The sequence below is a fragment of the Mustelus asterias genome, chromosome 29, assembly GCF_964213995.1.
Source record: "Mustelus asterias chromosome 29, sMusAst1.hap1.1, whole genome shotgun sequence".
Classification (NCBI taxonomy): domain Eukaryota; kingdom Metazoa; phylum Chordata; class Chondrichthyes; order Carcharhiniformes; family Triakidae; genus Mustelus; species Mustelus asterias.
Window position 1 is genome coordinate 3,151,367 of NC_135829.1, and position 22,111 is coordinate 3,173,477.

A 22,111-nucleotide genomic window follows, 5' to 3' on the forward strand; every position below is an offset into this window, starting at 1 on the left:
CCGGAGGAAACCCACGCAGACACAGGGAGAATGTCACTGTCTGTGCGGAGTCTGCACAAAGAACCAAGAAAATTACAGCACATCAACAGGCCCTTCGGCCCTCTAAGCCTGCACCGACCATGCTGCCCGACTGAACTAAAACCCCCTACCCTTCCGTATCCCTCTATTCCCATCCTATTCATGTATTTGTCCAGACACCCCTTAAAACTCACTGTCGTATCTGCTTCCACCACCTCCCCCGGCAGCGCGTTCCAGGCACCCACCACCCTCTGTGTAAAAAAAAACTTGCCTCGTACATCTCCAAAAGAATAAAGGAAATTAAAAGAACGGGGTTTGCCTTGGCCAGGAATCGAACCCGGGCCTCCCGCGTGGCAGGCGAGAATTCTACCACTGAACCACCAATGACCCAAGCCGAGAATTGAACCCGGGTCCCTGGCACCGTGAGGCAGCAGTGCTAACCCAATCTGTGCCACCGTGCCACCCAACAGGGAAGGCGGAATCAAAGACTCAGACCCAAACCAGTGATACAAGGAAAATTATTTTTCTCCAAATCATATTAAACTTCGACGGACACGCAACCCCTAACCAAGAACATTGATCCAAGGCGCAGGCTGAAAGCCTAATGGCTTCTGGCACACTGTGGCATCTCTTGATTCTCACCGTCTGGCTGTCAGAAGGTCATACACCTAGTGGAGGTCTATTCAGGAGAGCTTATAATTAGCAGAGAATTATGCCATTTACTCTTTGCCCGTTTGATAATTCATGGGCTGCCCTCGCAGCCGAAGAATGAGATGAATTTAGTGTAAGGGAAACATGGCGATTAAAAATTCAATTATTTGTGTAATTGAAATGCCTGCTTCCCTTCAAAAGGGAGGATGAAGCTAATAGGCACCTGGCCATCCAGGCAGATAGTGGCACCATTATAGCCATGAGCAATCAAATAGATCAAATTTACATCAGGAAATTGAGCATAAACTCACACAGAGAAATACTCTCTGAATGCTAGCAAACAGGATAATTCATGCCTTTTGAAATGACACATATAATCTAGCCGTCATTCTGCAGAAAGAGATGCATTCAGATGTAATAAGCACTTTTAAGTGAGTTTTTATACAGTGTTGGAGAGAGGGGAAAGGTGGGTGGGGCTGAGATTGAGTTTAAAGTTACCGTTCTAAGACAGAAGAGGTTTCAGCATTCTCTCGCACTGACTGATTGATCCACCTTTGCAATGGACAGTAAAGATTAAGAGACTGACAAATAGGCATCTACTTACAGAGCGTTAGAGGCTAATCTGCTGTGCGGGCTTTAGGAGTACAGGAGCGCTAGCCAGGCTCATTCACACACTAACTCCTCACACACACACAACAAGAGCTCGAGATTTTCAGCATTAAAGCAGGAGAGAGAGCGAGAGAGAGAGAGAGAGAGACTCAGAAAGCCAGCAACTGCACAAGCAACACTTCCTATCTAACATTTGGACGCTGTCTTCATCCAAAAGAGCTGGATTTTCCCTTTATTCCAAACATTGAGTGTTTCCTCCATCCAAGATTTTTTGCATCAGCTGACCGGTCGCTCCCAGGCTGACGGAGAAGGAATTTTGTAGACAGGACCCAGCTCCTCCTCTGAGGAACAGAATGAGCAACTCCCCCACTGAGTCATCTGTCAGCCCAGGGCTGGAGGACAGCCAGACAGGTATGGGAGAGTGCGAGTGAGTGAGAGAGAGAGGAACATACAGTGAGTGAGTGAGTGAGAGAGAGAACACAAACCAGGAGAGCAATCATTCAGGTATGAGAGTGCGCGAGTGAGTGAGCGAGAGAGAAACATAGAGTGAGAGACAGAAAGAGAAAGAGAGAGACAGTACAAACCAGAAGAGCAACTAGGCAGGTGTGAGAGAATTTATTACTGAGTGAGAGATAAAGAGAGAGTTGGAGGACCAGAAGAACAACTGGATAGGCATTAGAGATGGCTAGTGAGGCTGAGAAAGACAACCAGGGAGATGAAACAAAAAACAAGTCAACAGGGATGAAAACGACAGGTCGATATGAGAGCAAGAGCGGTAACGAGATGAGAAGGGCAGCTAACCAGAAATGAGAAAGAATCGGCAAGCAGGTATGAAAGAGAATGAGAAAGTTAAAAGGGACCAGACAGAAATCCATATTAAAGGTCTGAAAGAGAGACGTGGAAAGATGAGAAAGAGGCTGACAATAACAGGTACAAGAGAGAGAGAGGTGAAGAACCGTCAAAGTAGAGTTGGGGGTTATTAGCGAGTACAATTATGTCAAAGGCCAGGGCTCAATCAGTGTTAAACAGGGTGAGAAACAAAGAATCCAGTCAAGGAACAGCAAACAAGAGAATGAACGAAGATTTTAGTCACGCTCCTGAAGAGAAAGTGCATTCAACATTCAGATAAGGAGAGAAAACGAGACTGGGTTGTCAGTCTAAAAAATGGTTTAAGGAATAAACATTTCAGAAAGAAGATGTATAATGCTGAATTAGTGTACTTTTATAGACCCAGTCTTTACTGAAAAAGAATATTAATTTGTCAAATATACATAATAAAGAAACTTGATGATTGAAACCTCAGTTTGAACAATAAAATATTGCATCATAAGTCAAAACATATTTTAATTACGATTATGGAGCCAGGGCGCTGATTTAAGTTATTAAGCCTCCCAGGACTACATTACTTGTATGTAGGTGGGTTAAATATAAACGTTAAGTGCTGCAATACACTGTGTATTTTGTGACTAGCTCTAATGTGCGAACTGAGAATTTCCAGTGAGGACGTTTCTTCTTTAAAGCGGTTGGAGAACGTGTCCATAAAATCCTTGAGTTTTTATTTAGGAGTTCAAGTTAAATTCTTCATTTGTTGGATCAGAGCAGGAATCAACATGAGTCAAAGAGAAGTAGAGCTTCATCAATATGCCGTCATTCTTAGAAAAATATATTTTGCTCTTCCGCATAAAGTGCTGGATCGCAAACATTTGATCTCTTTCATCGATAATGCGTCATTCATATTGAATTTTGAGCAGTCTACAAGGCAAGCCAAGTGCTCGGTGAAGAGTCAAGCCAAACTCTTCAGTGGAGAGTCATGCCTGCCCTTTGTTGAGTTGAGTCCAACCAGTGACAAGTCAAGCCCAAGTCTTTGTTGCGGATATCTAATGCAACTTGTCATCTGTATTAGTATGGTAAGGATATCAGTATCTAGGTGATTTCTCTTTGTTTTTCCTTTCGTATTTGCTATCAGCGAAGACCCCAAGTCCAGGGAAGTCCCTCAGCCCTGTGCTCATGTGTAAAGTGTGTGGGGATACCAGCAGCGGCAAACACTATGGTATTTATGCCTGCAATGGCTGTAGTGGCTTCTTCAAGCGGAGTGTCAGGAGGAAGCTTATCTACAGGTAAGGAAACATCATAAATTTACTATTGCATAATTCGTACGTATAAATGCTGTGCTGTATCCCCAAACTTACAACCTAACTTGTAAAGAAAAAGCATCTTCCAAGATCTCACCTCAACCGGCAGAGATAACCTCCGTTTAACGTTGCATGGAAAGGGGCTCTGACACTCCTGTGTTGAAGCGTCAGCTGAAATTACATACTTACATTCTGCAGCGAGGATTGCACCCACGACCTACCGACTCGGAGGCAAGTGATAGCACTGAGTCAAGCTAACACTGGTCAGTGACAACTAAGAGCAAATGATTGATCGAGATGGATTTTATTCATACAATTTCAGTGAATAGTCCAGGATTATCGGTTGAAAGTGTAGAATATTGGAAAGCATAAACCAGACACTAAATTAATTGGCAATCATTCCCATCATGTAAACCTATTAAATTCAGACAAATTTCTAGTGCATCCTCAATGTTATTTACACTTTTACATTTGGAATAAATACAGGTGCCTTTATTGCAATGTAAAATCCTCATGAGGTTTAATGCTCTTGAATCCCAATGGTACTGTTCTATTTAATAGCGAATATCTTAGGATGCTGAGGTTGTTGCTGAATTGATTTAGTGACTGTTCCGGCATCTCTGCCCTCAGGTGTCAGGCGGGTACCGGAATGTGTCCTGTGGATAAAGCCCATCGGAATCAATGCCAGGCTTGTAGACTGAAGAAGTGTTTGCAGGCTGGTATGAATAAAGACGGTGAGTGTGCGTGAATGTCTCTGTGCAAGACCATGTATGAAATTATGGCTTAATGTTTCTGGCTCTAAGCAGCTCTAATCCTCTAATCTCTGTGTGTTATTCTTTGTGTTTCTTCCTCTCTCCGAGACTGCCCCTCTCTGCTTCTCATCTTCTCTCTCTCTCTCTCTCTCTCGCTGCTCATTCTCCTTTCTCATTTGTTCCTTCAGCTGTTCAGAATGAACGCCAGCCCCGAAGTACTGCCCAGGTCCGAATGGACACTGCCGAGCTCGACCCCGACAAGGAGCACATTGCCACCACCAGAGAGCCCAGTCTGTCATCTGTCAGCGCCCAGAGGCCAGTCTCCGCTAACATCAGCAGTAGCCAGAGAACCATCAGCCCACCAAATAACCACCGGTTCATGGCCAGCCTGATGACTGCTGAGACCTGCGCCAAGCTGGAGCCCGAGGACGGTCAGTAACTTGGCTCCTAACCTCCTGCATTCACTTCTTTACTGTGTGGACAACTCCAGGGATTGAAGCATTGAACTAGCTCTACACAAATTACAGCTGGTGTCAGTTTCAGGGGCGGCAGGGTGGCCCAGTGATTAGCACTGCTGCCTCACAGCGCCGGGTTCAATTCCAGCCTTGGGTCACTCTCTGTGCGGAGTCTGCACATTCTCCCCATGTCTGCGTGGGTTTCCTCCGGGTGCTCCGGTTTCCTCCCATTGTCCAAAAGACGTGCTGGTTAGGTATATTGGCCGTGCTAAATTCTCCCTCAGTGCAAGCGAGCAGGCGACGGAGTGTGGCGACTCGGGGATTTTCACAGTATTTTAATTGCAGTGTTAATGTAAGCCTACTTGTGATACTGATAAATAAACATTATAAGCTTTAGTTTATAAAACCAATTTAAATAAAGTAATTTTTCTCTCCTCTGTTCCCAATCTCTCGTCCTCGAAAAGTACAAATTCTTCCTGTGTGAGAGCCTAAACAATGTGTGACAGCAACTATTCACTGACAAACGTATCATAGCGGGACCAAATCCTGTGCGCACGTCACACTCGCACACACTTACCTTTCAGCAGAAGCTGTAGATCAGGAGCAGGAACCCTGCTTGGTTATACCACTCCCTGGCCAATGTGGCCCAACAGCCTGAACGGCTGAGATTAGCATTAAACCTGTAAGGGAGAATTCAAGGACATATTCTGAGTTAGGTAGCTAAAGGAATCACATCAAGGTAAGTCAGCACAAAATTATCCAACTGCTCTGGTTGAAAAGAAAAAGTAAAGGATATTTACCGTCACACAGAGAGTGGATAGTCATGTTTCTCTGTTACATATTGTGCTTGCAGTGGATGAGAACATCGATGTCACAAGCAACGAACCTGAGAGGACATCCAGCGAGTACCAGATGTCCATCTATCCTCCCAGTAGTCCCGAGTGCGTGTACGAGACTTCAGCCAGACTGCTCTTCATGGCAGTCAAATGGGCCAAGAACCTTCCGGTCTTCTCCAATCTGCCATTCAGAGACCAGGTATGTCTGCAGAGCGCTGGTGGGGCTTCAGCTGGGGGGGGGGGGGGGGGCACTGCACTAAGGTGAAACACTGGGAGGGCAAAGGATTACCATTCGGTTCCAACATTACAAATATGGGAACATTCCACTGAAAACTTTATGATCTGGGTGGGATTGGAGCTCCGGGCTCAGGAGTGAATAGTCACGCGCACTCAGTTTTGCGGGTAAATCTAGCTCTTCCTCCCAGAGATTATTTCAACATAGAAGTCTGGTTCAATCTTACTCATGCGTTTTACTTCTGTTAAGCAATGAGTAGGGGCAAAGCCAACAGTGAAAAGACACCTCCTTCAAGTACCTCCTTCAAGATGAAGCATATTAATACAAACACTTTCAGCCTCCAGTTTGATAACAGTGACATTGCAGTGCAAAGCAAGCAAGGAAAACAAAAATGCTCTGAAGAGAGCGTTGACGACCATTGGATTGGTCCATGATTACGCTTGGCAAAGCACTGCAGTGGTTTACCATGGTCTTCTGCAGAATGGCCAACCAGGAAACTCTCCCGCTCTCCACCGCCTGTCATCAGGGGTATAGGAAAGATTTATAGACTGATAATCAATCTGTTTGGGCACATTATAAATGCAGGATCCGTGGCAACCTAGCCCGGCAGTGAGGCTTGAACCTGGAGCGTCTGGCCCAGAGTTAAGGACACTACCACTGCACCACATATCAAAATGACACCACCGAGGTTTAAAAGAAAACTGGGCAGAGGTGATTGGAAAGGTAAATTAACAAAATTGTGGTTAGGTGATGCAAAACTAGGGTTTTAGAAGGCGTTAGAAGGAAGATAAGACTAAGGAAGTTTGGATTTAGGAAGAGTGAGTTAGAGTAGGAGATGATGCAATGAGTATTCATTTCAATGCAGGGAATGAATGGAGGAATGGAGAAAATGGTTGACTCTAATGACGTCAAGGTAGCTGGAGATGGACAATAAATGTGGCACTGGCCAATATCAAATATGAGAACAAAAAATAGTGGAGCAGCAAGATCCAAGAGTTAGATGAACTCTGATGATAGAAGTATGGGCAATAAAAACTGAAAATACTGGAAATACTCAACAGCATCTGTGGAGAGAGAAACAAGAGTTAATATTGCAGCTCGATTACCTTTTATCAGTACTTTCTGTGATCGACCTGAAACATTAACTCTGCTTCGATCTCCACAGATGCTGCTGAGTATTTCCTGCATTTTCGGTTTTCATTTCAGGTTTCCAGCATCTGCAGTATTTTGCTTTTGTAGAGCTATTGTAGATTATTGATTGATTGTTCCTCGCCGTCAATCAAGTACTGTTTCCGACGCAGGTGATCTTGCTGGAGGAAGCCTGGAATGAGCTCTTCCTGCTCTGTGCTATCCAATGGTCCATGCCGTTGGAAAGTTGCCCTCTCTTGTCATTACCTGAACTCTCTCACAGCCCGCAAGGCAAGAGCAGTTCCACCATGGCAGATGTCCGCATCCTGCAGGAGATCATGAGTCGATTCAAGGCCATCGCTGTGGACCCCACAGAGTTTGCTTGTCTGAAAGCTGTGGTACTCTTTAAACCAGGTGAGCAGAACCAAATCATCCGTTTACCTTTGGCAACATGTCTGATCAATTCATCTACCCTGCAGTCAGTGTAACATAAGCTCGAGATCGAAGGGCACAGGTTTAGACCTGTAAACCATCACAGCAAACCGAACCCCACGATAGAGGAACAGACAGAGGTGTGATACAGAATGAAAGATATTGAAACATGCTAACTTGATAAATATTTAAGTCATCTCAAGTAATATTATTTAAGGCCAAAGGTATGGCACTTGCTAGACGCAATGTTGGTGGTTAATGGCGTTCTGGATTACTACTCATGAGCATTAATTGCTCACTTAGCTCTTCCCAATGCTTTTGTGATGAACTATACTTGTGGTTGTGAGCAGACTGAACACAGATATATTCAGTGAGCCTGTGCCAAAGTTCAACACAATATTGGGAATTTCAATAGTAATTGCTTTGCTCCATGCTCTGCTTTCTTCGCCCTATTTTTCCAGCGTGGCATGGTGGCACAGTGGTTAGCACTGCTGCCTCACAGCACCAGGGACCCAGGTTCAATTCCGGCCTCAGGTCACTGTCTGTATGGAGTTTGCACGTTCTCCCCGTGTTTGCGTGGGTTTCCTCCGGGTGCTCCAGTTTCCTCCCACAGTCCAAAGATGTGCGGGTTCGGTGGATTGGCTATGCTAAATTGCCCCTTAGCGTCAGGGGGATTAGGAAGATTAATATGTAGGGATACGGGAATAGGGCCTGGGTAGGATTGTTGTCAGTGCAGACTCGATGGGCTGAATAGCCTCTTTCTGCACTGTAAGGATTCTATGATTCATGCAGGATTATTGACTGTAAGTACTAAGCACCCTGTGCCCACACATGCACTTCCAGCAGAGGTCACTAGGTAGCTATCTAAAGCTTCAACCCCGCCTACATTTCCTCTCCCTAACTCAAAGGATGCTGAGATCAAAGGTAGAGTCCCAAATCCCATCCCAGGCTGACCTCAGCCAAGTCAGCATGGACTGGGACCCAGGATGACCCTCTTTGCGTGCAAGCTTCAGAGTGATTGCCACCTGGGGCAGATGTACAAATGTATTCTTAATGGAATCTCGGGAGGATTGCTCTGCGTCAGTCAAACAGACATTCACCTGTACTTTGTTCTCCCTCAGAAACGCGAGGTTTGAAGGACCCAGAGCAGGTGGAGAATCTACAGGACCAGTCCCAAGTGATGCTGGGTCAGCACAACAGGACACACTATCCAATCCAGCCAGTTAGGTGAGGAGAGGCAGACCTCTTAAGCAAGTTTCCTGCAGAAACGTCAACTAATAACACAAAGGCTTCTTGCAGAATCACTTGTCCATATCAGATAATGATGTGGAGATGCCGGCGTTGGACTGGGGTGGGCACAGTAAGAAGTCTCACAACACCAGGTTAAAGTCCAACAGGTTTATTTGGAATCACGAGCTTTTGGAGCGCTGCGCCTTCATCAGGTGACTCACCTGATGATGGAGCGACACTCTGAAAGCTCGTGACACCAAATAAACCTGTTGGACTTTAACCTGATTTTGTGAGACTTCTTACCAGATCAGATAATGTTAGTGTCAGATACAAAAAAACATTGAATGGATATATGACACTGCAGAAGCATTAGATACAAACCATTAAAATGGAAGGAGGAAATGGGCTATTGACGCTTACCAAATGTCAGACAGCACAACCTAATCCTTTCTCAATCACCAGTAACATTAACTCCTGGGAGATTAATAAAATGCGACTAACTTTAAAAACTTCTTCCTAATTTTTTTAATAGTAAGCAATTGCCAACAGCAATTAATTACCTACAATTACAAAACTGGACTGTACAGGACAGAATGGATGGGATTACAATGCATCAAAAATATTAGGCTGAAAATCTCCAATGAATTCATGTCTTCAAAGTGATAATTTACCATTCCAGCCCAGTGACCTCTTCAAAAACAAATTCCAGTTTCTTTTCCCGTTGAGCCCGAATAGTCTCTCCAATCTTTCCTCATTATTTCATCGCCTGCTATGGGGAAGTAAACTTCACCATATTACTCCCGATGTGCTCCAGAGTTTTTCAAGGAGGGAGTTTGGTTTGGTGGGAAAACGGCTGGAAAATTCCAGCCTCAAATGTATCCGTTCAGCCTCCAGAACCCCAGTCAGGTTCAGGATTTGAGGTGCAATCCGATAGAAGCGTTGTATACATTTGAATATTGGGTTCCTTCAGATGAAATGTTGAACTACCTGCCCGCGTGTGTGGACATGAGAAATGTCATTGCACTTTTTTTGATGAGAAACTTCAACTAACACTACCAAGCGTCTAACTGGTTGCTTATCTCATTACTGTGTGTTAAACACCTACCATATTTACAAAACTAATGGCAGTAACTCCACAATGTACTTCATCATAGGACCATAGAAAAGTTACAGGACAGGAGGCGGCCAGTAGGTCCATCTTGTCCATGCCAGCCCAAGGTCATCCAGGTGCCCTTTCCAATCCCACCTTCCTGCACCTAGCCCATAACCCTGTAGCTCACAGCACTTAAGGTGCAGATCCAGGAACTTTCAAAAAGTGTTTAGGGTCTCTGCCTCCACCATCAACTCGGGCAGCGAATTCCAGACGCCCACCACCTTTTGCGTAAAAAATTCTTCCTCGTGTCATACAAAGATAGGAGCAAGAGGCGGCCATTTGGCCCTTCGCACCTGCTCCACCATTCATGGCTGATCATCCAACTCAATAGTCTAATCCTGCTTTCTCCCCATAACCTTTGATCCCATTCGCCCCAAGTGCTATATCTAGGATGTCCCTTCATCTACTTAAGAGGTTTGGAAATTTCTAACACCTGATAAGGCACTACTCAAATCTTCCCATTTGCTTTGTTGATAAGTGGCGCTATTGCTGATTTTTTTTTTTTCCCCAAAAGTGATTATGTTAAAGGTCAGCTTTTTAAGAACATGTTCGTGTCCGTCTTTTTTTTCAGATTTGGAAAGTTGCTTCTCCTCCTGCCGTCACTCCGTTTTGTCTCTTCGGAACAAATTGAGCTGCTGTTTTTCCACAGAACCATCGGCAACACTCCCATGGAAAAGCTTCTCTGTGACATGTTTAAGAGTTGAGAACCTCCCAGGCAGCATCCCCGACATCCCCCTTCTCCCCAACAATTTGCGCTGTTTATTGTCTTAATTCCTAGTGTGTCTTTGTTAACTCCCAAAAATGCTACACACTGTCTCCACAATCTCCACCGAGACACCACACCCTGTGATTCTGTATCCCTGATATGTTATCCTCCCTATTTATTGTTGTCTCATACTTCACATTGATTTACACCATTCTACCCCAACACTTTACATGGTCAGTTCTCCTTATAATTTTTAAACCCGTGAAGACTGAATATATTTCTATATAAGAATAAAACTGGAATCTGGTTACCCGAGTTGCTTGTTGTTCATCTGTGGTTCTTCAATATAGAAATGTTACTGTAGAGAGAGAGAGAACACTTAACTATTACCTGCTTACATGGTGAAGACAAATGCAGAGAAACTGGTATACAAGGATTTCAAGAGGAGCAAATTATATGGTTGGAGCAAGGTTCCTGGAGAACTGAATTACAGGTGACAGTAAGTAGTAAGCCAGTGGAAGAAGAAACAACAATGCAGAAGGCTGCATACCTTTGCAAGAAAATAACAAGAAGAGGGAAGGCCTAGTAATTGCCCATCCCTAGTTGCCCGAGGGCAGCAATGTGGTTGACTCTCAACTGCCCTTGGACAACTAGGGATGGGCAATAAATGCTGGCTAGCCAGCGACGCCCATGTCCCACGAATGAATAAAAATATATTTTATCACTAGACTATTAATCCAGAAACTCAGCTAATGTTCTGGAGACCCGGGTTCAAATCCCGCCAAGGCAGATGGTGGAAGTTGAATTCAATAAAAAATACCTGGAATTAAGAATCTACTGATGATGAAACCATTGTCGACTGTGGGAAAAACCCATCTGGTTCACTAATGTCCTTTACGGAAGGAAATCTGCCGTCCTTACCTGGTCTGGCCCACATGTGACTCCAGAGCCACAGCAATGTGGTTGACTCCCAACTGCCCTCTGAAATGGCCGAGCAAACCACAGTTTCAACTAGGGATGGGCAGTAAATGCTGGCCAGCCAGCAACACCCATGTTTCACAAATGAATTAAAAAAAACTGCAAAGGGAAAGTTGAAAAGTGGAATAGTTTTTTTTTGTAGTTGACAACCTACAGGAAGGGCCAAAGGTTTAAAGTTCACCAATGTTGTAAAGAACAGAATATGTTGTAAATCAAGTAGTTGTGATATTTGGCATCAAGACTGAGTTTTAAAATGTTATCCATTACAGCGACAAAACTAAAAGAAGGTAAGGGGTTCAACACTTCTTTAGATCCTGAGATAATGAGTGAACAAGTAAATCAATTCCTCAAGTCTGTGGTCTCATTCCCAGTTTTGCCAAATTTGTGTTATGAAGGCAGACAAAGAATTAAATATTTACAATGTTCAAGGTATGCCCCAAATTCCTGACAGGAATGAAACGTGAACAATGAGGGTCTGGTTAATATTTTTAGAAACTCTGTAAATACAAGAACAAGATTGCTCTGGGACTCGGTAGTGGCCTAGGACTCAAATAAATAGTTAATGCTTTTGATTTGATTTACTGTCACAGTGAAAAGTATTGTTTCTTGCGCGCTATACAAAACATACCGCTCATAGAGAAGGAAAGGAGAGAGTGCAGAATGTAGTGTTACAGTCATAGCTAGGATGGAGAGAAAGATCAACTTATTGCACGGTAGGTCCATTCAAAAGTCTGACAGCAGCAGGGAAGAAGCTGTTCTTGAGTCGGTTGGTGCGTGACCTCAGACTTTTGCATCTTTTTCCGGACAGAAAAAGGTGGAAGAGAGAATGTCCGGGGTGCGTGGGGTCCTTAATTATGCTGGCTGGCTAACGCAGGGGATTAAAGAGAAATCACTGACCTAGAGAAGGGGTAAAATGATTTTGGACCACGGGTGTTACAACGAACGATAAGCAGTTCAGGAAATTGGCTTCAAAATCTTTGGGGAAAGTGAGACGACATTGAAGCAGCTGAGTTGAGGTTTGAACATTAGAATCAAAACAAAATTATTGATGCCAAATTCATCACCACACACCAGGCAAAGAAAGCATGCACCAAGAAGGGAAGACTGGCAAGCTTCGAGAAAGGATTAATATAGCAAAAAAGAATTGATTTGCTAAACTACTGGCTTACTGTGACAGTAAGAAGTCTCACAACACCAAGACTTCTTACTGTGCTTACCCCAGTCCAACGCCGGCATCTCCACATCATTACTGTGACAGAACACACTTTAGTTTTAGTTAATATTTGAAAGTGTATACATACCAAGTTCTGTGTCTGTACAGGTCTTTTCTGGGATTTAATTGCGAATATTGAAGACATTTCTTGGAAGATATGAGAAACAATGACCGATTTCTATTGCTTTCTGGCAATCTCAGTGAATAATCTTAGTCTGGAGGTATGTCTGGAACCTTGCGGAGAAAGGGCAAAGGAAACTTTGGTTTCTCTTCAATGTTTTAATGTGACATTTGTGCAAACAACTCTTCATAGAATCCTACAGTGCAGGAGGAGGCCATTCAGCCCATCGACTCTGCATTGATCACAATCCCATCCAGGCCCTATCCCCATAACCCCATGTATTTACTTTAGCTAGTCCCTCTGACACTAGGGGGCAACTTAGCATGGCCAATCCACCCAACCCGCATATCTTTGGACTGTGGGAGGAAACCGGAACACCCGGAGGAAACCCACGCAGACACGGGGAGAACATGCAGACTCCACACAGACAGTGACCCCAAGCTGGGAATCGAACCCGGATCCCTGGCGCTGTGAGGCAACAGTGCTAACCACTGCGCCGCCCTATGATTTAGGACTCAACAGGAGGGCTTCCCTCAGCCACGTGCAGAATCCAGGACCAAGCTATGAGGCTCAATTGTGACAAAGAGTAATCTATTGCAGGAAGCTCAAGCAGGTACTGACTGACATCTATCTGTCACTGAGCACCCAGGAGGTAGATGTAACCGAACATTTGGAATATCTTCTTCAAAGCTCCTAATAAGAGTGGACGAATTAAGCAGTCATACAAGCCTGGTACACAGCTTTGGACAGTGGACATGTGGAATTCCACTGTGGCTAGTGTGCTGTGAAATGTGCTGTGGAGAAGCTTTCATCACACACAGAAAATATGTCAGTCACAATTGGCCAGGCAAAGCAAAGCTTAGCGGTGCTGCATGGTTTGAGCTACTTAAACTCCAGGAGTAGCTTGATGCATGTTTATGGTGCCCAAGCCATGGCACTTGACAATATGCAGTTAAGCAAGTGAGGTGTGTCTCTATTAGAGATTCTGTAATCCAAGACCAACGGAAACATTACCAGTGTAGATCTCTCAGTAGCTTAGTTTGGAGATCTGAACATGCTGACAGGTTTCTGCATTCATTTCACATACAGTTGAACAAGAGTGTTACCTTCTCATGGAACCAATGTTCTTAGTTTACACAATCCAGACCCAAAACTTGCCTGAACTTTTTTGGAGGCCAGCGAGTAAATAACCTCTTCGATTGCCATGCTTGCTAATGGCATTAACAATGATGATTTATTCACAACCGAGCTTGGTTTCTAAGTCCTTGATGAAAGTCACATAATCCTCTTTTTAAGCCTTATATTCAAATGTTTTTATATCATCCAAAATCCTTTTATGTCACTCACTTCTACTCCAAAATAGTTCTCCTTCCTATTTACTGCTTTAACTCTCTCAAGAGCTGGTTGTAATTCCAAAGCAGTCTGCGTCCCGAACCTCACTCCCAGCCACATTTCGCCATATGTAACCCTCGTGGTGGTCTGCACGCCATCCATCTCTCATAACAAGAGCATCACAGCCAAACACAATGCAACCTTCTGTTAAAAGTCCACAAAGGAACTACAACCGATTGAGAACCTTCCAGATTTTCCAATTCAGTGGGTTTACTCCGGGTGCTCCGGTTTCCCCTCACAGTCCAAATATGTACGGGTTAAGTTGATTGGCCATGATAAATTGTCCCTTAATGTCAGGGGGACTAGGAGGGTAAATGCGTGAGGTTACGCGGGTAAGACCTGGGTGACATTGCTGTCGGTGCAGGCTCGATGGGCCAAATGGCCTCCTTTTGCACTGTACATTCTAAGATTCTAACTGCAATGATCTTACGCAGCACAAAAATCAGAATCAAATTGGGAAGCTTCTAGTCTGCTTGTTATTAATTTATCTTAACCATTCAGAAAGAGAGAAAGAGAAAGATAGAGTGCGCATATCACATTTATTTCTGTTCATTTCCCTTTCATACAACTGCAACTCTTCAGAATTGTGACTTTCAAAAAATGGCTTAATTTCTGTCTGTGGGCTGGTGGCATTGGAACAAGGTGCCTATTCTACCGAAGACTGCTTAATTCACTGTTAAAACACTCAGGGAAAACACTTTCTAATGGACAAGTGAAGAATGAAGCTCCTCACTAACACACCTGTTATTGTGATCTACTTTAAAAATAAGGCTTTCAATCCTACTTTACCATTTTCATTGCTTAGATATTCAGGCAAAGATCATAGACAGGGTAATATGTTAGGCACAATGGTTAGCACTGCTACCTCACAGCTCCAGGGACCTGGGTTCGATTCTCAGCTTGGGTGACTGTCTGTGTGGAGTCTGATGTGGAGATGCCGGTGTTGGACTGGGGTAAATACAGTAAGGAGTCTAACAACACCAGGTTAAAGTCCAACAGGTTTACTTGGTAGCAAACGCCACTAGCTTTCGGAGCGCTGCTCCTTACTCACCTGACGAAGGAGCAACGCTCTGAAAGCTAGTGGCGTTTGCTACCAAATAAACCTGTTGGACTTTAACCTGGTGTTGTTAGACTCCTTACTGTGTGTGTGGAGTCTGCACATTCTCCCCGTGTCTGTGTGGGTTTCCTCCGGGTGCTCCAGTTTCCTCCCGCAATCCAAAAGACATAAGAACATAAGAAATAGGAGCAGGAGTAGGCCACCTGGCCCTTCGAGCCTGCCCCGCCATTCAACAAGATCATGGCTGATCTGAAGCGAATCAGTTCCACTTACCCGCCTGCTCCCCATATCCCCTAATTCCCTTATCGCTGGTTAGGTACATTGACCCTAACATGCTGGTTAGGTACATTGACCCGAACAGGCACTAGAGTGTGGCGACTAGAGGAATTTCACAGTAACTTCATTGCAGTGTTAATGTAAGCCTTACTTGAGACTACTAAATAAACTTTTTTTAAAAACTTTGTTAGTGGTGATTTTATTCAAATTACAATTCCATCACATGGGAGTTTTGAATTGTTTCAACAGCTTGCATTTTTAACATCACAAAATGTTGTCCCATTATTTAAGAAGAGTAGCAAGGGTAACCTGGCCAGTGAACTTGATGTCAGTGATAGTGAAATTGTTGAAGAAAGTTCTTAGGGATAGGATCTATACACATTTGGAACCGAATTGTCTGATTAGCGACAGACAGCGTGGTTTTGTACATCTCACCAATTTGATTGAGCTTGTTGAGGTGACGACAAAAATGATTGATGAGGGAAGCTGTTGTCTACATGAACTTTAGTAAAGCATTTGACAAGGTCCCTCATGATAGGCTGGTGCAAAAGGTTAAACCACACAGGACCAAAGGTGAACTAGCTAGATGGATTCAGAACTGACTTGGTCATAGAAGGCAGAGGGCAGCAGTAGAAGGGTGTTTTTCTGAATGGAGGTCTGTAATTAGTAGTGTTCCGCAGGGATCAGTGCGAGGGCCTCTATAGTTTGTAATATAAATTACTTGGAAGAAAACGAAGTTGGTCTGATTAGCAAGTTTGCAGATGATACTAAGATTGCTGGTGTTGCGGACAATGATGAAGATTGTCAGAGAATACAGCAGGATATAGATAGGCTGGAAAATTGGGCAGAGAAATGGCAGATGTAATTTAATCCAGACAAATGCGAGGTGATGCATTTTGATAGATTCAATTCAGGTGAGAGCTATGAAATAAATGGCAGAACCATCAGGAGCTTAGACACACAAGAGAGATCTGGGAGTACAGGTTCACAGATCCTTAAAGGTGGCAGCACAGGTGGAAAAGGTGGTGAAGAAAGCATACGGCATACTTGCCTTCATCAGCCAGGGCATCGAGTATAAAAGTTGGCAAATTACGTTAGTTATATAAAATGTTGGTTCGGTCACATTTGGAATACTGTGTCCAATTCTGGTCGCCACACTACCAGAAGGACATGGAGGCTTTGGAGGGAGTGCAGAAAAGGTTTACCAGGATGTTGCCTGGTATGGAGGATATTAGCTATGAGGAGAGATTGAATAAACTGGGATTGTTCTCCCTGGAAAGACGGAGGCTGAGGGGGTGACCTGATAGAAGTTTATAAAATTATGAAGGGCATAGATAAGGTGAAGTTGGAAGCTTTCTCCCAGGGCAGAAATGACAATTACAAGAAGGCACAAGTTCAAGGTAAGGGGGAAATGGTTCAGTCGAGATATGCAGGGAAGTTTTTTTTTACACAGAGGGTGGTGGGGGCCTGGAATGCACTCCCAAGTGAGGTGGTTGAGGCAGACATGTTAGTGACATTTAAGAATTATCTGGATAGACAGATGAAGAGGCAGGGAATAGAGAGATATGGGCGGTTGGTCTAGATAGGACAACGTGATTGGCGCAGGCTTGGTTCCTGTGCTGTAATGTTCTTTGTTCTAAAATGGAAAGATATTCTGAGCCATGACAGAAGACTGAAAGCTTGATTGAAAAGATGGGTATTTAAAAAGCCCTTACAGGGGAAGAGTAGTTAGGGATGGAGGAGGAAGCAGCAAAAAAGGTTCAAAAATGGAGCTCTGGAGAATGGAACAAGGTGCCTATTCTACCGATTGAAGTTTAAAAGTTTATTAGTGTCACAAGTAGGCTTGCATGAAGCCATTGTGAAAATCCCCTAGTCGCCACACTCTGGCGCCTGTTCGGGTACACGGAGGGAGAATTTAGCATAGCCAATGCACCAAACCAGCACGTCTTTCGGACGTGAAGAGTGTGAGATAACTCTCAAGGCGGGATTTTCCAATGGCACTCGCCCCAAGGCCAGAAAATCCCACCTGATGTCAACTGACCTTTGCATGGTCCGCCCCTCTCCCACTACGATTCCCATGGCAGGCGGATGGGAAAATTCTGCCCTCAGTGTCAGAAAAACATATGTGGAGATCAGCTGGAACCAGGTTGTGAAAGACTAGCTTAAGTTTAATATTTGGTGGGGGGGTGGGGGGGTCATGCGAGTGTAGGTCAATGAAGGCACATATGATAGGGCAACAGAATTTAACATGGGAGCGGAAGTTGCTTCACACCAACACTGCAGGTGTAATATAAATGCAGTCTTAGCTTACATCATTTGCTTGGAATCATATTTTGTTCAAAAGGAATTGTATTTAGACTATTTTTATGAACTCAGGATTCCCCAAAGTGCTTTAAAACTAAAGAAGTACATTCTAAATGTAGTCACTTTTGTAATAGAACTGAATATCACACACAATCTCTACGGTAGGAGGAGGCCATCCAGCCCATTGAGCCGGTACCGACAACAATCCCACCCAGGCACTATCCCCGTAACTCCACACATTTACCCCATAATCCCTTTAACCTATGCATCCCAGGACACTAAGGGGCAATTTTAGCATGGCCAATCAACCTAACTCGCACACCTTTGGACTGTGGGAGGAAACCGGAGCACCCGGAGGAAACCCACACAGACAAGGGTAGAACGTGCAGACTCTGCACAGACAGTGGCCCAAAGCCGGGAATCGAACCTGGGTCCCTGGAGCTGTGAGGCGGCAGCGCTAACCACTGTGCCACTCATATGTAATGTAGGAAATGTGTCAGCAAACGGTGCACAATAACCCACAAACAGCAATGTAATAATGACCAGGTAATCTGTTTTTAGCGATGTTAGCAAAGAGATAAACGTGGGCCAAACACTTGCTGGCTGTTTGAAATAGTGTCATGGGATTTTTTTTAAATATCCACCTCAGAGAACAAAGTGGGGGCTTGGTTTAAAGCATCATTTCAAAGATAGCAACTTTGGCTGTACAGGCACTCCCTCAGTCCCGAGAACTGGAGTGCCAGCTAGCTTGTGCTGTTTACATATTTGACTTCTTTCTCTGTGTAAACAAGGTATTAAACAGAGGGCCACATGATTGCTCAGCTTTTGGCAGCTAGCCAAGCTCTTCAGACACTTGTAAATTGAGCTAAATAATCTGTTTGAACTGGACTTGGGGGGGAATTCGGGTCAGTCGGCGGCACTCAGCCTTGCTATCTCCCAAACAGCAATCAGCCTTCAGTGAGGAGAATGTAAACAACAGAGGCAGCCAAAGAATGATCACAGTTTACCAGTGGAACTCAGGTGAACCTCTAATTTCCTTCTTTTCCCTTTTCTAAAGATTACGCCCTATAATTCCTTAATATAACACCATAGAATGCCAAACGCGGGCCATTGGGACTACCTTAGTGGTTAAAAAAAGGGTGGCATGGACAAGTTGGGTTGAAGGGCCTGTTTCCAGCCTGTAAACTTCGATGAGTACATGGAATATTGTCATCATGTTAGCCAATCTTATCTAGGGTAGTAGCAGATAATACTACATTTTGCGAATGTCTGGGGCTCGGCAGAGGGTTGAAAAGTCAAAGGGCTTCGGCTCTTGGTTGCAACCGAATAACGTCTGCCAGAAAGTGAGAGGGGGAACGTCAAACGAAAGATTAAATTGCTCTCCTTAAGAGTGTGTGCCTGGCAGGCACGGTGGCACAGCGGTTAGCACTGCTGCCTCACAGCGCCAGGGACCCGGGTTCGATTTCCGGCTTGGGTGACTGTCTGTGCGGAGTCTGCATGTTCTCTGCATGGGCTTCCTCCCACGTTCTAAGATGTGTGGGTTAGGTGGATTGGCCATGCTAAATTGCTCCTTAGTGTCAGGAGGCCTAGCTAGGGTAAATGCATGGGGTTATGGGGATAGGGGCTGGGTGGGATTTTGGTCAGTGCAGACTTGATGGGCTGAATGGCCCCCTTCTGCACTGTAGGGATTCTATGAAGAGTAGAGAAGGTATATAATGGAGGTGTCCAAAATCTTGAACAGTTTTGACTGAGCAAATAAGGAGAAACAGTTTGCACAGACAAAAGAGTCAGTAACTAAATGACACAGATTTAAGGTATTTGGCAAAAGATGAGGCAAGATGGGAAGAATTCTTCCTTTTCAACATAGCATGTTATTATAATCTGCAACGCTATATCATTCTATAGGTTTGTGCCTCAGCTTTCACTCTACCCAAAGTGAAACAACCTGAAAACCCACATGTCTAGAGTTAAACATTCAAGAACAAACACCATCTTGGGTGAACACAGTAAGTAGTCTCACAAGACCAGGTTAGAGTCCAAAAGGTTTATTTGATAGCACGAGCTTTCAGAGTGCTGCCCCTTCATCACCTGAAACAGGTTTATTTGGTAGCACTCGGAAAGCTCATGCTACCAAATAAACCTGTTGGACTTTAACCTGGTGTTGTGAGACTACTTACTGTACCTACCCGAGTCCAACGCTGGCAACTCCACATCTTAGGTGAAGTACTACTGATAAGCCAATCTGAATGAAAATGTACAGCAAGCTCACCAATTTTTACAGATGCACTATCGAAAACATCCTTTCCGGATGCATCACAGCTTGGTATGGCTCCTGCTCTGACCAAGACTGCAAGAAACTACAAAGGGTTGTGAACGTAGCCCAGTCCGTCACGCAAACCAGCTTACCACCCATTGACGCTGTCTACACTTCCTGCTGTCTCAGAAAAGCAGCCAGCTTAATCAAGGACCCCACGCATCCCGGACATTCTCTCTTCCACCTTCCTTCATCGGGAAAAAGATACAAAAGTCTGAGGTCATGTACCAACCGACTCAAGAACAGCTTCTTCCCTGCTGCCATAGACTTTTGAGTGGACCTACCCTATATTAAGTTTATCTTTCTTTATACCCTAGCTATGACTGTAACACTATATCCTGCACCCTCTCCTTTTCTTCTTCCCTAAGTACTCTATGAGCGGTATGCTTTGGCTGTATAGTGAGCATCAAACAATACTTTTCACTGTATCCCAATACATGTGACAATAATAAATCAAATCAAATCTAGCACTTAGCATCTCCAGGAAAACAAAGTTGAGAGATTATTTATGATCAAGAAAGCTTTGGGTGGATAAAACATACTGAGCCATAATAGATCTCTCAATATCAACATAAGAAGAAAAATCATTGGATGCAACTCCATAAAAAGACAGAAAGGTACTTTATTAGATCATGGCAAATTATTAAATTAGCATACAAGATACACAGTAATCCAGCAATGTATTCCAAAAACCAACCCTGAAATTCCTTTATGCCAGCCACATGATGTCAACATAATGCATTTGCTTACATTACAATCTTTTGTATTAAACTTTCATTGATCTCATTTGGCATAGTGTATACAGAACGAGAATAAATTTCCCCGAGTCTGTGTCCTTATCACATCAAATACGAACAAGGAGGCAGTTCAAGGTTCAATTGGATATCCTGTTTCTGTGGTTTGCAACGTTATATCTCCACTCACCTTCAAAGTCTTGTAACTGCCTCCTGGTTCTCCACAGTTACTCAACACTCTCCAACCAACCCCTTCCCAAAGAAATGCTATTTTGCTCTTAGTTTTCAACCAAATATTAAGCCCAAAAGATTGTGCGTGTGTGCACCACAAGTGCATGTTTACACTCGTCTGCAGATCCACCACAGGGTATAGTGGTTGGGGTCCAACAATTGTATGCGGCACGCTCGAAATAGAGAAGAGAAAAATGAGCAAAGGTTTCTTTATAACGACCCAGTCATCTTTGCAAGAAAGTGCGTGTGTGTGGATATTGAGTGAGGGCAGCATCAGGCTCAGTTGTAAAGACTGTCAAATGGTCTGCTGACACCCATTGTCTTGGCTTGCACATGAAAAATGGCCCCTTGGGTGACGTACTAGAGGCGTCCAGCGCCCGTGCACTTGCACCCCAGTGTGAACTGCCACCGTCAGGAAAGAGAATCGAGGAGGAAAACAAGAAAGCAGAGCAACTTGTGACTCAACAAGTAAAATCTACAAAGTGGCAATTGTCATATATGAGCAATTCCTTGAAATTCCACTGGGTCCAACAACTCCATTTTACTGGGAAAGGGTGAAGATTAAGCAGTAATTTACAGAAACAGTATCTATAGCTCACTAACCCCCAAATAGTGCAGCCATTTATAATTAAATACACATATTTATTAAGCAGATAGCTGGCAGTTCCAGATTAGATTTTCTTTTGGGCTGCGGGGGTGTGGAGAGCATGGAGGCAGCGGATGTAACAGCCATCAAGAATTGCAGTGCGACCATGCTCAAATCGGCAAGTAAAGCTTCCGCCAGCCTGGCAGCTGTAATGCTCCTGATCAAAACAGGGATGTATTCACCTTCTCCAACCGTTTATCTTCTCTCCTGCTGTAAATTATCCTTTATGAGCTCTTCTGGTTGTGATCCCACCCTGACTGGAAAATAGTATCGATGAACATTCCTATAACTCTTAAAAGTCCATTTTCTCTGGCTAAAGCATTCTCTTTTGGACAGAAACTAATTCAGGTGAGGAGGGGGTGGGGAAGAAATTCAAAGTGTCCCCACCTCTCAAAAGTATGCCAGCTGCCACAGGAAAAAACAGCAACAAGGAACTACAACTTCCTCGCTGTAGTGAAGCAAGGAGGTGATAGGGAAAGAGAAGGCTTGACGTATGCAAAATTAAGAA

General features: G+C 44.1%; 1 protein-coding gene and 1 non-coding gene across 2 annotated transcripts; one reads left to right on the top strand and one right to left on the bottom strand.

Moving 5' to 3' along the window:
• Positions 1 to 334: 334 nt before the first annotated feature.
• Positions 335 to 406, bottom strand: trnag-gcc (transfer RNA glycine (anticodon GCC)). Its single transcript has one exon. It is a non-coding gene; the product is annotated as a tRNA-Gly (tRNA).
• A 1,225-nt stretch (positions 407 to 1,631) lies between these two features.
• nr2e3 (nuclear receptor subfamily 2, group E, member 3) lies at positions 1,632 to 10,335 on the top strand. Its single transcript, XM_078199986.1, has 8 exons — positions 1,632 to 1,689; positions 3,245 to 3,395; positions 4,041 to 4,144; positions 4,351 to 4,593; positions 5,471 to 5,652; positions 6,990 to 7,230; positions 8,370 to 8,475; positions 10,203 to 10,335. Exons 1-8 carry the CDS (start codon positions 1,632 to 1,634, stop codon positions 10,333 to 10,335), a joined length of 1,218 nt encoding a protein of 405 aa, XP_078056112.1.
• The last annotated feature ends 11,776 nt before the right edge of the window (positions 10,336 to 22,111 follow it).